The 14,996-nt window shown below is 43.0% G+C and overlaps 1 protein-coding gene across 3 annotated transcripts in view; it reads right to left on the reverse strand.

The window, feature by feature from the left end:
* The window catches only part of ABTB3 (ankyrin repeat and BTB domain containing 3), a 307,341-nt gene that overhangs the window by 120,034 nt on the left and 172,311 nt on the right, over nt 1-14,996 (reverse strand). For all 3 annotated transcript variants that reach the window (XM_060164684.1, XM_060164683.1, XM_060164682.1), the window contains exon 2: nt 64-213. In XM_060164684.1, coding sequence (XP_060020667.1) covers nt 64-213 — 150 coding nt within the window. The remainder of the gene's footprint in view (nt 1-63; nt 214-14,996) is intronic.

Genomic DNA, 14,996 nt, shown 5'->3' on the forward strand with positions numbered 1-14,996 from the left:
ACTGCCCTAAGGGCAGCTGGTCACCTGGGAACAGACAGGGTAAGAGAACCAGCGTCCACTTACTCAGTTCCGCGATGCTGCCCACGCGGGTGGCCAACAAGGATTGCTCGATGGTCCTCAGCTCGGACTGGCTGAACATGGGCAGCTCTCCCGGTTTGCTGGTCCGCTGCGGGTCTCGGTGAAGGTTCAGGCTGTCTGGCAGGCAGAGTACCCCTATGGTTGGTGGGGAGAGAGAGTGAAAGGAAAATAGTTTGTTATTGTTCAGTTAACCAAAGGAGGGGTGCAAAACCTTGCACAGCCTCAAACCGCGCCAGGGCTAGTACCACAAAGCCAACGTGGGAACCAAGGCTCTGAATCCTCTTAGAAATGATGTCTAGCTCTTTTAAAAGGTCTTTTGCTGATTTTAACAAACACGGTGGCATCCGTCTGTATGCACACATTTCCAAAGGACACAAAAGAAAATCATCTCCTCAGACCTGGCAGGGATTCCTTCCATGCAGAGAACCCAGCGGTCACTGTCCCACTCTCTGTCCCAGAGGCAGTTGCCTCCCAGAGCACCCTGGAGGAAGTCTCTGCTGGGATTCTTTTGAGAGCTTGCTTTACTTGCCCAGTAAATTTAACTCTGGGTGGCTGGGCTGTTATCTGTTAGACAAGGCCCTGGCTTTCTCCATAGAGCTGTATGTCAGGAGGTGAAAAGTCCCCACGGACTTTTGTAACTTGTATGGCGAATACCCATGGGAAATCCCTGGAATCCAATTATTTTCATCCCGTCCTTCCCATTCCATGAACATTTAGCGAGAACTTACTTTGTTGATTATTCAGAAATAATCACTGTTCCCATATCCTCCCCAGCCTCCATAGGCAGAGTGCGCTTTCTTGCTCCTTGACTTTGGGCTTGATGAACTTTGGCCAAAGGTATATTAAGAGACATGATGGAACCAAAGGTCTGAAAAGCACCTGTGTGGCTGAACTTGCTCTTTCGTGTGTTTGCCATTGTTATGAGAAAAACACACCCTGGTTAGCCTGCTGGTCTAAGAAAGGTGAGAGACAGACAGAGCCAATGCAGTAACAATCTGCAGCTTAGAGCTGCCCCACAAAAGCAAATGCTAATTTAATTTGTCACTGGGGTTATTTGCCACTCAGCATTATTATGGTGATAACTAACAGATACACCTACCAAGTGTCAATCACTGAGGAGACAATGAACAAGGCAGGCATTGTGCTAAGTTAGGGGCTGAGGATACAGTGATGGACAGAATATACATACTTCCTGTTCTCAGTGGGCTCACAGTCTAAGTGAAGGAGATGGACTGTTACACACATAACCACAAAGCCAAATGACACATGCTCTATGGTAAGAGAAGATGAGGAATAAAGGGATATCTTAGCAGGGACCTGAACAAAGGTAGTTGTCAATAAGCAGGAAGCACTTATTGAATGCCTACAGTATTCCCAATCCTGCTAGGAGATGGAAAAGAAGCAGAAGACGTATTCAAGTATAAACTCACTGGAGAAACAAGACTGCCAGTGACAAAACAACTGAGGTACAATAAAGCAGTATCAATATACAGGTGCTGAATTATTTAAGCCAACTGTCAGGGTGAGGGGACAGACAGAACACAAAGGTCAAAGTTCAAGTCCACAAAGCACAGAGCTGATCTCCCTGTGCTATGTGGCTGCTTCGCACTAGCTGTCTATTTTACTTTTGGTAGTGCTTTGTGACCACCTAGAGGGGTGGGATAGGGAGTGTGGGAGGGAGGGAGACGCAAGAGGGAAGAGATATGGGATCATATGTATATGTATAACTGATTCACTTTGTTATAAAGCAGAAACTAACACACCATTGTAAAGCAATTATACTCCAATAAAGATGTTTAAAAAAAAAAATTCAAGTCCACTTCTCACCCTGCTCGAAACACAAAAGCTCAGCAAACAAAGCCTCCTCTGGGATGAAGTGAGAGAGTAGCACTGACATGTATACACTACCAAATGTAAAATAGACAGCTACTGGGAAGCAGCCGCGTAGCACAGGGAGATCAGCTCGGTGCTTTGTGTCCACCTAGAGGGGTGGGATAGGGAGGGTGGGAGGGAGACGTAAGAGGGAGGGGACATGGGGATATATGTGTACGTATAGCTGATTCACTTTGGTATACAGCAGAAACTAACACAACATTGGAAAGCAATTATACTCCAATAAAGATGGTAAAAGAAACAACCAGAGGCTTCTCCTTTGAAGATGGGCAGGCGTGAGGTGGCACCCAACACACACCTCCTCTGGGCCCTGCTGCCTAGTTAGTGGCTCCAGCCACGCTGAACCAGTCACTTGTTCTGAATGTTTCACCTTCACACCTAACAGGCTGACACGGTGGAGAAGGCAACCATAGTAGATTTTTTTTTTTTAATGAATAATGAATAAATGGATGAACAATGCAAATGACCATTAGATGTTAATGTTCCTATAATCAGGAAGCTGTTCAAGTTACTGAGATTGTTCTCTAACCATTGTTTTTCAAAAATTTTAGACTCAATAAGAATGTATTTTACTAATTAAACTTAAAAGCTTTTGCACACCAAAGGAAACCATAAACAAGACAAAAACGGGAGAAAATGCAAATGTTTTCTCCCCTCAGAATGGGAGAAAACATTTGCAAACGAAGCAACTGACGAGGGATTAATCTCTAAAATATACAAACAGCTCATGCAGCTTAATATCAAAAAAACAAACAACCCAATCCAAAAATGGGTGGAAGACCTAAATAGACATTTCTCCAAAGAAGACATACAGATGGTCAACAAGGATATGAAAAGATGCTCAATATCACTAATCATTAGAGAAATGCAAATCAAAACTACAATGAGGTATCATCTCACGCCAGTCAGAATGGCCATCATCAAAAAATCTAGAAACAGTAAATGCTGGCGCGGGTGTGGAGAAAAGGGAACCCTCTTGCACTATTTGTGGGAATGTAAATTGGTACAGCCACTGTGGAGAACAGTATAGAGGTTCCTTAAAAAACTAGAAATAGAATTACCATATGACCCAGCAATCTCCCTACTGGTCATATACCCTGAGAAAACCATAATTCTAAAAGAGTCATGTACCAAAATGTTCATTGCAGCTCTATTTACAATAGCTAGGACATGGAAACAACCTAAATGCCCATCAACAGAGGAATGGATAAAGAAGATGTGGTACATATATACAATGGAATATTACTCAGTCATAAAAAGGAACGAAATTGTGTCATTTGTAGAGATGTAGATGGACCTAGAGACTGTCAAACAAAGTGAAGTAAGTCAGAAAGAGAAAAATAAATATCGTATATTAACGTATATATGTGGAATCTGAAAAAACTGGTATAGACAATCTTATTTACAAAGCAGAAATAGAGACACAGACATAGAGAACAAATGTATGGATACCAAGGGGGAAAGGGGTGGTGGTGGGATGAATTGGGAGATTGGGATTGATATAGTATATACACTATTGATACAGTATATACACTTCTGATACTATGCATAAAATAGATAACTAATCAGAACCTACTGTATAGCACAGGGAACTCTACTCAGTGCTCTGTGGTGACGTAAATGGGAAGGAAATCCAAAAAAGAGGGGATATATGTATACATATAGTGGATTCACTTTGCTGTACGGTAGAAACTAACACAATACTGCAAAGCAACTATACTCCAATAAAAATTTTAAAAAACTACAAAAAAAAGAATGTATTTTACATCATGACCCAGTACACACACACACACACACACCATCGCCACCACTACTACTACACACATTTTTCATGTTTTCCATGAAAAAGTTCATGAAAAATAACACTGATCCTTACTATGTATGAGGCACTCTCAATTTTTTCTTTTCACTTCGTTTCTATCTTATCAATAAAAAATGCTGTCTGCAGCACCAGAAGTGATTTCATGGTCGACTAGTGGGTCATGACTGGCAGTCTGAAAAACACTGTGGGCTGGGCCAGTTCACAACTTGGCATTAATTGGACAATACAGATTGACGATTTACTACTTAGTGCTGGGCCGGCCTCCACACGGGACGTAGGGATGGCTGAGAGGCGATCCCTGCACTTCAGGAACCCTCAGCTTTTTAGGAAAGACAAGACCTTCACAGAAATGCCCACCATCCAAGGCTGGCCTCCTGCCTGTCCTTTTCTCTTAACAGCTGAGTCATCCCCCCGATCACCCCAGGCAGGGACGCCCTGAGTCACCTCTGTTTCCTCCCGCTTGCTCACCTGCCCAGACATCTGGTCAGAGGCCAAGGCAAGTAGCCATTGCCAGGGCAATGAATGTTGGGCCAATCCCTCATCTGACGCCTCTGACGTTCCTGACTCTTAATTCAGAGATTCACTACCCTCAAAAGTGCTCACGGCAAATGACACCAGATGACCACGACCCAGTGTGACAAGTGACCCAACGTTCAGGGGATGAGGGCCTCCGCTGGGGGACGGGGTGGTGATCAGGGGCTTCACAGCAAAGGAGGCCTGTGAGTGAGCCCTGAATGTCAGGGAGGATGAAGTACAAGTGGCCCTGACATGTGCTCACAGGATTGCTTTCTTGGTAATTGCACTGTGTGCAGCAAGTTCTTATCCCAGGCCTGTATCTGAAACATTGCTTCACATGTTGGTTGAGGCACAAGCAAACGGGACGTGGAGTCTGGAACCCAGAGCTTCAGTCCTGGCTCTGCCACTTCCCACCCATGTTTAACCTTGGGCAGGTCACAGAGCCTCTCTGGACCTCAGTTTCCTCTTCTGTGAAATGGGAGTGATAGGAATGGCCTTGCCTCCCTCATGGCGCTGCTGCGGGTGGGGATGAAGTGAGACAATGTGTACTAAAGAACTTACTTTGCATGTGCTGAGTAACAGTATGTGCTCGACATATGTTAACTGAGATGAAGATCACTTACTGTGTATAAGCCCAGCTTTGGACTACTTTATGCTTCATCATAAGAATAAATAATTTCCCTCAGAATTACTCCTCCTTCTTTTAGAGGGTTATGAAATTTAAATGTGAAAATATAATTATTCCAAGAAGCTTCGAAAGCTAGAGTACTAGGATTTGGGAAATCTATAATTAATCTATTATGCAAAGATTATATACCAGGGTTTTCCTTTTTTTTCTTTTCTTTTGTTTTGAGGACTTCATATGGAGTACACACATAAACTAGAGTCATTTATTTTTTTGTATAAAAATCAACTAGGTCATTAAGAAGGTCCCAGTATCATATTTTAGTGTTAGCTGCAGGTCTCCGTTTTGGACCACTCATCAATTTCCATTACTGGAACCAAGGACAGCCACAGCCTGGTGACTAAGACTCAAGTTTAAAAACAGGGGGAACCTAAGGTTCAAATATGACTTTGGACCTAAAGGAAATAATTCCCCTGGACAGCAGGTGATCACAGGGGAGGGTCCACTATGTTGAAGGGGTCATGGTCTTACCGAAATCTATTACTTTGGGGTGGGTTGTACATTGTCTAAGGGAAAATCCATTCACATTTTCAAAGGGGTTGGCCAGTGCTGAAAGAGGGTGAACCAATGCCTTTGAATGTCCACATTTCCAGCCATAAGCAACCTGGGACTGACTGGCTGTAGGTGGGACAGAGGGGCCAGGCATGACCATGGGCTCTTGACAGAGCCAGGCTCCAGTCCTGCCCCAGTCCCCTGGGCAACCTGGACAAAGCACTTCCCAGATCCCCAGTCAGCTTCTGTGTCTGCAAAGAGGGGTTAAAATATCTACTGCATCAGTTTATTGCAGTGATTAAACTAGATAAATATTTAAGGCCTCCAGCCTATAGTAAGCGTCTACTAAATGGCCTGTTCCCACAAATGTGCAGTTTTGTTTATTTAATGTCTGGATTCAAATAGTCTTGCAGATCATCTTTCCAAAACCTTGTGCGACTGGAGACAGACAACTTTTTGGTTAGGGCATTTAGAACAGAAAATATGAAAACCGCTCCTCTGGGTGGGCCCCTGGACCAACCACATCTGGCATTCTGTCTCCGATGGGGCGATCAGGGCAATTCTGCCTCCCTGAATGCCTACCTTCCTATATGATTGGATGGCTCCTTGGCAAATATAACCGCGCCATCCTTTTTCTCCTCTCAGCTTTTCTCTGTGTCTCCATGCTATCACTGGACTAGGATGCTATTTACCCACCGAGAGAAAACCAAATAAGACAGCCATCAGCACTCATCCATTCTCCCCTTGATGTTGACGGTGGTGATGGAGGAGGAGGCTACATAGGTCTTGGCACCCTGGGCCCAGGCTGGGGTTCTGCCTTGCCTGTCTCTGGCTGTGAGAAGGGAACAGACTCTCCTATGTCCTCCTTGCCAGGCTAGGCTTTGTCTTCTGCTAAGTTATCCCCAGAATTTAAAGTGGAGCGTCCTGGCACCAGTCCCAGCTTTAAGAAATGGGAAGGAAGCAGCTGGGGCGCAGCAGACCAGCCCTCAAACTGGTACCGGACAGACCTGGCTGGGTTCAGATTCCCGCCTTGCCGTCTTCCGGCTGTGTGGCCTGGGGCTTGCGACTTGGCTCTCTGAGCCTCTGTTTGTCCCTCTGTAACATGTTTGATACTATCTACCTCCTAGCATGGTTGGGAGGCTGTAATGGGATAATCTTCATGGACAACCTGTCACAACAAAGGGGGTCGAGAAATGTCTGCTAATAATCTAAGTGAAGTTCTTTGAAGGTAAAGATTTAGAAATTCAATAACACAGTGCTAGAGTGTTTTCTTTTACTGTTCAGTTTATTAAGAAACAAGATAGGAAGTTATCAGATTTTTTTTAATGTTTGCATAAGCGGCTTGGAAATTCCTTTTTATTTTAAGAGACTCGGCAGTGGGAAACAAATTCAGGACTGTCTTGGCAAGCACATTCATCTGTGAGAGGCATGCCGTACTCCAATCAGGATACATCCAGACCATGGTTCATTTTCCTGCCCTGCCCCGCCCCATAATGAATTACATTCAAAGGGAAAGTTCTTAGGAAGTCTGAAGCCAAACCATCACAAGAAATAAGAGGTAGAAAACACAAAGATGCAGAATTTTCAGGAATGGGTTCAATAACATGCCCATCCGTGGAGGCTGAAGTACACAGAAGGAATAAGCCTGCCAACCTTAAAAGAACATGAAGAGATCTATGGACCATTCATTCATTCAACCACCAACACTGAGCACCATGAAGGCAGTAGGACACATTTCTGTTCTCACAGGCTCCCGGTTGGCAGGGGAGACACCCCCGCCACCAATTGAACCACTACGGGAGAAACACCAGAGCAGAGACGTTAATGAAGTCCCCGTGGAGCGCAGTGGGTGAACCCAAGTTGGCCTGGGAGCTTCAGGGCAGCTTCCCAGGGGAGCTTAGGGGACCTGGGGAAGCAGACGCCTGACAGCAGGTTGAAAGAGTGTGGATTCTGGAGCCCGAATGAACGTTCAGGTTGAATTGCGTCTGCGCTACTTCACAGCAATGTTGCCCAGGGATGCTACTTAGCCTCCCTGTACCTCCGTTTCCCTGTGAATAATATGGGAATGGTCATTGTACAATCCTTATAAGGCCACTGGAAGATCAAATGACTTAATACATGTAAATCTTGGACCCTATAAATAGCTCAACAAATGTGATCATGATTATAAAGATGATGGTGGGGCTTCCCTGGTGGTGCAGTGGTTGAGAGTCCACCTGCCGATGCAGGGGACACAGGTTCGTGCCCCGGTCTGGGAAGATCCCACATGCCACGGAGCGGCTGGCCTGTGAGCCACGGCTTCTGAGCCTGCGCGTCCGGAGCCTGTGCTCCACAACGGGAGAGGCCACAACAGTGAGAGGCCCGCGTACCGCAAAAAAAAAAAAAAAAAAAAAAAAAAAGATGATGATGATTAGAGAAGGACATTCCAAGAAAAAGCAAAGGCCCAGAGGTATGTGCTTTGCATATAAGAGTGGCTGGAACAGAGGGTACAAGAGGGTGCAGAAGTTGGGAGAAGGGGCTGGACCGGGAGGCAGGGGTGGACCATTGAGAGCATTGGGCCAAAAGAAGTTTGGACTTAAAAACTAAACCTTTACCTTCCAGCTACCCTGTTTCTCTCTCTTCCCTTTTCTCAGCTGAAATTCTAGAAAGAGTGGTTGACACCCACGATGCCCATTTCTTCCTCTCCCTCATCTTTATACCTATTATCTCCATTTTTGACGGGTGCCCAGCAAGTTCATGTTCGTCCTTCAAGGCCCAACTCAAATGCCACTTTTGAGATCTCAAGACTCAAAGAAGTTCCTGTTCTTAGGAAGCTCTCAGTCCAGAGAGGAAATCCTGAGACAGTAAGAAAACCGTACCCGGTGTGCATGCTGGGTACTGAGGCAGAGAGGCAGGGACAGGTGGGGACGGTGGTGGTGGGGGGGGGGTCATGAAGGAGTAAGTAGTCCAAGGTGACCCCACACGCGGCCCTCCCCACGTGAGCCAGATGCAGCCAGCTTTCCCTCGCAGTCAGCTCAGGAGTAAAGGGGACTAATTAAAGTCTAGGTCAGGGAGTGTCAGCCTTTAGAGCAGCGCACAGAGGCAGCCATGATGTTATTAAGGCATCGTATGTGGTGCGTGGCACACAGGGACACTGGGGTGATGGTGCGGCTCTAACACTGATGGCATAAATAAGAAAAGCTGCAGAAAAACAAAGGGAAAATACTCTGTTCATTCATTCATTCGGTGAGTATTAGCTGAGCGCCTACTAGGTGCTAGGTACAGTTCTAGGTACTGAGGATCCAGCAGCAAAATACTGGAAATTCTTCCCATCTTGGTATGTGTGTTCCAAATACATAATTAGAATATGCAGCCAGCTGGGTGGTAAGCGCCATGGAGAAAAACAGAGCAGGAAAGGAGGATGGGGAGCGCTGGGTGGGGTAGCGGCGTCACACGGAGAAGGGGACATTCAAAGAGAGACTTGAAGGGAGTGAACATGGGAGCAGGGCTGATATCTTGGGGGAAGAGCAGGGGGGATGTGAGGGCAAAGGTCTGAGGGGGTGGGTTTGGCTTGTTAGAGGAAGGAACAGAAAAAGTGAGGGGAAAGCAGTAGGTGATAAGAGAAGTGAGAAGTGAAGTGAAGTGATAAGAGAAGTGATGAAGGAGGACTGGGTGGAGTCTCGTAGGCGACTCTGGACTTTAGCTTTTACTCTGAGCAAGATGGGAGCCGCTGGAGGGTTTGGAGTTTTGGGGGGGTGTGACCTGACCTTTTTTGAGGGTCACTCCAGCTGGTGGGTTGAGAACAGACTGTAGGGAGTGACCAGGGCAGAACCAGAGTAGATATGGTGGAGATGCTAGAAAAGTGAAGGAGGGGACTTCTCTGGCAGTCCAGTGGTTGAGACTTCGCCTTCCAACGCAGGGGGTGCAGGTTCAATCCCTGGTCGGGGAGCTAAGATCCCCCATGCCTTGGGGCCAAAAATACCAAAGCATAAAACAGAAGCAATATTGTAACAAATTCAGTAAAGACTTAGAAAATGGTCCACATCAAAAAAAATCTTAAAAAAAAAAGATAAGTGAAGGGAAAGCTGATGGAGTTGCCAACTGGGTGCAAGGTGTAAGAAAAAAAGGAGGCAAGAACAAGTCCAAGGTTTTTGACCTGCATGATTGAAAGGAGGGGTTTACCATTTACTGAAACAGGGAACATTGCAGGAGGGTCAAGTTTGGGGTAAAGATCAGGAGTTCAGTTCTGGTTAAGTTTAACTTGAGACACCCACTGGCCACCCACGTGGAGATGCTGTACAGGCTTTTCTGCTCTCTCCCCTGACCTCCCATGATGTAAAGCCTCGTCATGTAAGCCCCACTGTGGTTTGTGCTTTTCCCCCTCTTCTTCCTCTTCCCTGTCACTAGCAAGCACAGTTAAACATCCTTACAAGATTGTTGGTTACTTCCTGTGCGCTCCCTCCTCTCCCAGCGTTCTGTCTTTATTGCATTATCCTTGCAACTTTCCCCATAGAGTTCTGAGCTACATCCATCTCGCAGGGGCTTAAGAGGAGAGAGAAAGACTCATTTTCCCAGTTTTCTAATCTCTGCAGTGAAGTGCACCTGGGGCTCTGCAGGGCTTGTGAGTTTCTGCTTCAGTCCCTGACTCCTCCTAAGAGGTATTTTCCACCTCCAGCTAGGTCTTGGGTAGCTGTGGAATTGTCAGAGGTTGATCAGATTTTGAAGATCATCTGGCTCCCAGGACCATGGACTGTGGCCATTTGGGAGTTCTCTGAAAAGCATCTGTCTCCCTTGTTTACCAGTGTTATATAGCAGTGACACTTGTGGGCATACTTTCATGTGGTGGTGATAAAACTCAGCACTGGGTGCTACTGACAGCGAAGCTGTGTGTTAGACTATTTTGAGTGAAAAACTAGTCTTTGACATTTCAATTAACACATGGCAACAGGCCAAAGTAAAACAATGAGGAGACAGCTTTTTGGACGATGGAGACTTTCTTGCTCTACATCAAGGTGGCCATGCATCTTCTTCTTGAATACTTATAATTTAAATGCATTAATCAGTTCATCCATTCAACCATTCATTTATCCATCCATCCGAACTTCCACTTTTATTTTTTAATTTTTTTAACATCTTTATTAGAGTATAATTGCTTTACAAGGGTGTGTTAGTTTCTGTTTTATGACAAAGTGAATCAGTTATACATATACATATGTCCCCATATCTCTTCCCTCTTGCATCTCCCTCCCTCCCACCCTCTCTATCGCACCCCTCTAGGTGGTCACAAAGCACCGAGCTGATCTCCTGCTGCTATGAGGCTGCTTCCCACCAGCTATCTATTTTACCTTTGGTAGTGTATATATGTCCATGCCACTCTCTCACTTTGTCCCAGCTTACCCTTCCCCCTCCCCATATCCTCAAGTCCATTCTCTAGTAGGCCTGACTCTTTATTCCCGTCTTGCCCCTAGGTTTTTCTGACCATTTTTTTTCTTTTTCTTTTTTTTCTTAGATTCCATATATATGTCTTAGCATACGGTATTTGTCTTTCTCTTTCTGACTTACTTCACTCTGTATGACAGACTCTAGTCTATCCACCTCATTACAAATAGCTTAATTTCATTTCTTTTTATGGCTGAGTAATATTCCATCGTATATATGTGCCACATCTTCTTTATCCATTCATCTGTTGATGGACATTTAGGTTGCTTCCATGTCCTGGCTATTGTAAATAGAGATGCAATGAACATTTTGGTACATGACTCTTTTTGAATTTTGGTTTTCTCAGGGTATATGCCCAGTAGTGGGATTGCTGGGTCGTATGGTAGTTCTGTTTTTAGTTTTTTAAGGAACCTCCATACTGTTCGCCATAGTGGCTGTATCAATTTACGTTCCCACCAACAGTGCAAGAGGGTTCCCTTTTCTCCACACCCTCTCCAGCATTTACTGTTTCTAGATTTTTTGATGATGGCCATTCTGACTGGCGTGAGATGATACCTCATTGTAGTTTTGATTTGCATTTCTCTAATGATTAGTGGTGTGCATTCTTTCATGTGTTTGTTGGCAATTTGTATATCTTCTTTGGAGAAATGTCTATTTAGGTCTTCTGCCCATTTTTGGATTAGGTTGTTTGTTTGATATTGAGCTGCATGAATTGCTTGTATGTTTTGGAGATTAATCCTTTGTCATTTGCAAATATTTTCTCCCATTCTGAGGGTTGTCTTTTCATCTTGTTTATGGTTTCCTTTGCTGTGCAAAAGCTTTTAAGTTTCATTAGGTCCCATTTGTTTATTTTTGTTTTTATTTCCATTTCTCTAGGAGGTGGGTCAAAAAGGATCTTGCTGTGATTTATGTCATAGAGTGTTCTACCTATGTTTTCCTCTAAGAGATTGATGGTGTCTGGCCTTACATTTAGGTCTTTAATCCATTTTGAGTTTATTTTTGTGTACGGTGTTAGGGAGTATTCTAATTTCATTCTTTTACATGTAGCTGTCAAGTTTGCCCAGCACCACTTATTGAAGAGGCTGTCTTTTCTCCACTGTATATTCTTGCCTCCTTTATCAAAGATAAGGTGACCATATGTGCGTGGGTTTATCTCTGGGCTTTCTATCCTGTTCCATTGATCTATATTTCTGTTTATGTGCCAGTACCATACTGTCTTGATTACTGTAGCTTTGTAGTATAGTCTGAAGTCAGGAATCCTGATTCCTCCAGCTCCGTTTTTCTTTCTCAAGATTGTTTTGGCTATTCGGGGTCTTTTGTGTTTCCACACAAATTGTGAAATTTTTTGTTCTAGTTCTGTGAAAAATGACAGTGGTAGTTTGATAGGGATTGCATTGAATCTGTAGATTGCTTTGGGTAGTAGAGTCATTTTCACAATATTGATTCTTCCAATCCAAGAACATGGTATATCTCTCCATCTATTTGTATCATCTTTAATTTCTTTCATCAGTGTCTTATAATTTTCTGCATACAGGTCTCCTTAGGTAGGTTTATTCCTAGATATTTTATTCTTTTTGTTGCAGTGGTAAATGGGAGTGTTTTCTTAATTTCACTTTCAGATTTTTCATCATTAGGGTATAGGAATGAAAGAGATTTCTGTGCATTAATTTTGTATCCTGCTACTTTACCAAATTCATCGATTAGCTCTAGTAGTTTTCTGGTGGCATCTTTAGGATTCTCTATGTATAGTATCATGTCATCTGCAAACAGTGACAGCTTTACTTCTTCTTTTCTGATTTGGATTCCTTTTATTTCTTTTTCTTCTCTGCTTGCTGTGGCTAAAACTTCCAAAACTATGTTGAATAACAGTGGTGAGAGTGGGCAACCTTGTCTTCCTCCTGATCTTAATGGAAATGGTTTCAGTTTTTCACCATTGAGGATGATGTTGGCTGTGGCCTTTGTCATATATGGCCTTTATTATATTGAGGAAAGTTCCCTCTACGCCTACTTTCTGGAGGGTTTTTATCATAAATGGGTGTTGAATTTTGTCAAAAGCTTTTTCTGCATCTATTGAGATGATCATATGGTTTTTCTCCTTCAATTTGTTAATATGGTGTATCACGTTGATTGGTTTGCGTATATTGAAGAATCCTTGCATTCCTGGGATAAACCCCACTTGATCATGGTGTATGATCCTTTTAATGTGCTGTTGGATTCTGTTTGCTAGTATTTTGTTGAGGATTTTTGCATCTATGTTCATCAGTGATATTGGCCTGTAGTTTTCTTTCTTTGTGACATCTTTGTCTGGTTTTGGTATCAGAGTGATGGTGGTCATGTAGAATGAGTTTGGGAGTGTTCCTCCCTCTGCTATACTTTGGAAGTGTTTGAGAAGGATCAAACTTCTGCTTTTAAATTGGATCATCCTTTAATTAATTAAAGGGTAATTAATTAATTTTTGAGCATCTGCTGTGTGCTACACATTGTGCTAAACGATGGAGATACAGCAGAAGACAATAGAGGGTAGCTGCTCTCATGGAGCTTAACTTCCATTCATCTATCTAATTATCCATCCACCTACCCTTCCTTCCATCCATCCATCCATTCCTCCGTCCATCCATCCCATATAAGGTGCCAGACTGGGACTATAATGAAAAGTAAGACACAGACCCTCTCCTTAAGAAATTCATAATCTAGTGGGATAAGTACACATGCTCATGAGTCTCACCGGTGATGTAAGAGAAGCTCATACATGCTACGCTAATAGCACAAATAGACATTGGATATTCTACCTGAGTGGTGTGTCAGGAAAGGATTCATAGATGAACTGTCCTAGGATCAGTACTAAAAGATGAGCTGGTGTTCACTAGGTGAATTGGGTGGGGGCTGGGGAAGAGAAGGGTATAGGAAAAGGCAAATCAGAGGGAGCAGCAAAAGCCAAGGCACAGAGGCAAGAATACTCCTGGTGCATTGAAGGACTCTGATAAGTTCTTTTTATACATTATTGGATTTGTTTTACTAATATTTTGTTCAGGATTTTTGCATCTATGTTCACAAGAGATATTTATCTGTAGTTTTCTTGTAATATTGTTGTCTGGTTTTGGTATTAGTGTAATACTAGATTCATAGAATGAGTTAGGAAGTATTCCCTCTTCTTTTATCTTCTGAAAGAGGTTGTAGAGAATTGGTATAATTTCTTCCTGAAATGTTTGGTAGCATTCACTATCTGGGCCTGAAGCTTTCTGTTTTGGAAGGTTATTAACTGTTGATTCAATTTCTTTAATAGATATAGGCCTATTTAGATCGTCTATTTCTTCTTGTGTGAGTCTTGGTAGATTGGGTCTCTCAAGGAATTGGTACCTTTCACCTAAGGTATCAGATTTGTGAGCAGAGAGTTGTTCATAGTATTTCTTTATTATTCTTTTAATGTCCATGGGATCTATAGTGATATCCCCTTTTCCATTTCTGATATTAGTAATTTCTCTTTTTTTCTTAGTTAGCCTGGCTAGAGGCTCATCAGTTTTATCAATCTTTTCAAAGAACCAGCTTTTGGTTTCATCGATTTTCTCTATTCATTTCCTGTTTTTAATTGATTTCTGCTCTAATTCTTATTATTTCTTTTCATTTGCTTACTTTTGATTTAATTTGCTCTTCTCTTTCTAGTTTCCTAATGCAAAAACTTAGATTCTTGATTTTACATCTTTCTTCTCTTTTAATACATGAATTTACTGCTATAAATTTCCCTCTAAGCACTGCTTTTTCTGCATCCCACAGATTTTTGTTATGTTTTCACTTAGTTCAAAATATTTTTAAAACTTCTCTTGAGATTTTTTCTCTTTGACCCATGTGTTATTCAGAAGTGTGTTTTTTAACCTCCAAGTATTTGGGATTTTCCAGCTATCACTCTGTTATTGATTTCTAGTTTAATTTCACTGTGGTCTGAGAAACAGACATTGTATGATTTCTATTCTTTTAAAGTTGTTAAGGTGTGTTTCATGTCCCAGAATGTGGTCTATCTTGGTGAATGTTCCATGTGAGCTTGAGAAGAATGTGTATTCTGTTGTTGTTGGATGAAGCAGTCTATAGATGTCCATT

This window comes from Lagenorhynchus albirostris, chromosome 11 (genome assembly GCF_949774975.1).
Source record: "Lagenorhynchus albirostris chromosome 11, mLagAlb1.1, whole genome shotgun sequence".
Classification (NCBI taxonomy): Eukaryota; Metazoa; Chordata; class Mammalia; order Artiodactyla; family Delphinidae; genus Lagenorhynchus; species Lagenorhynchus albirostris.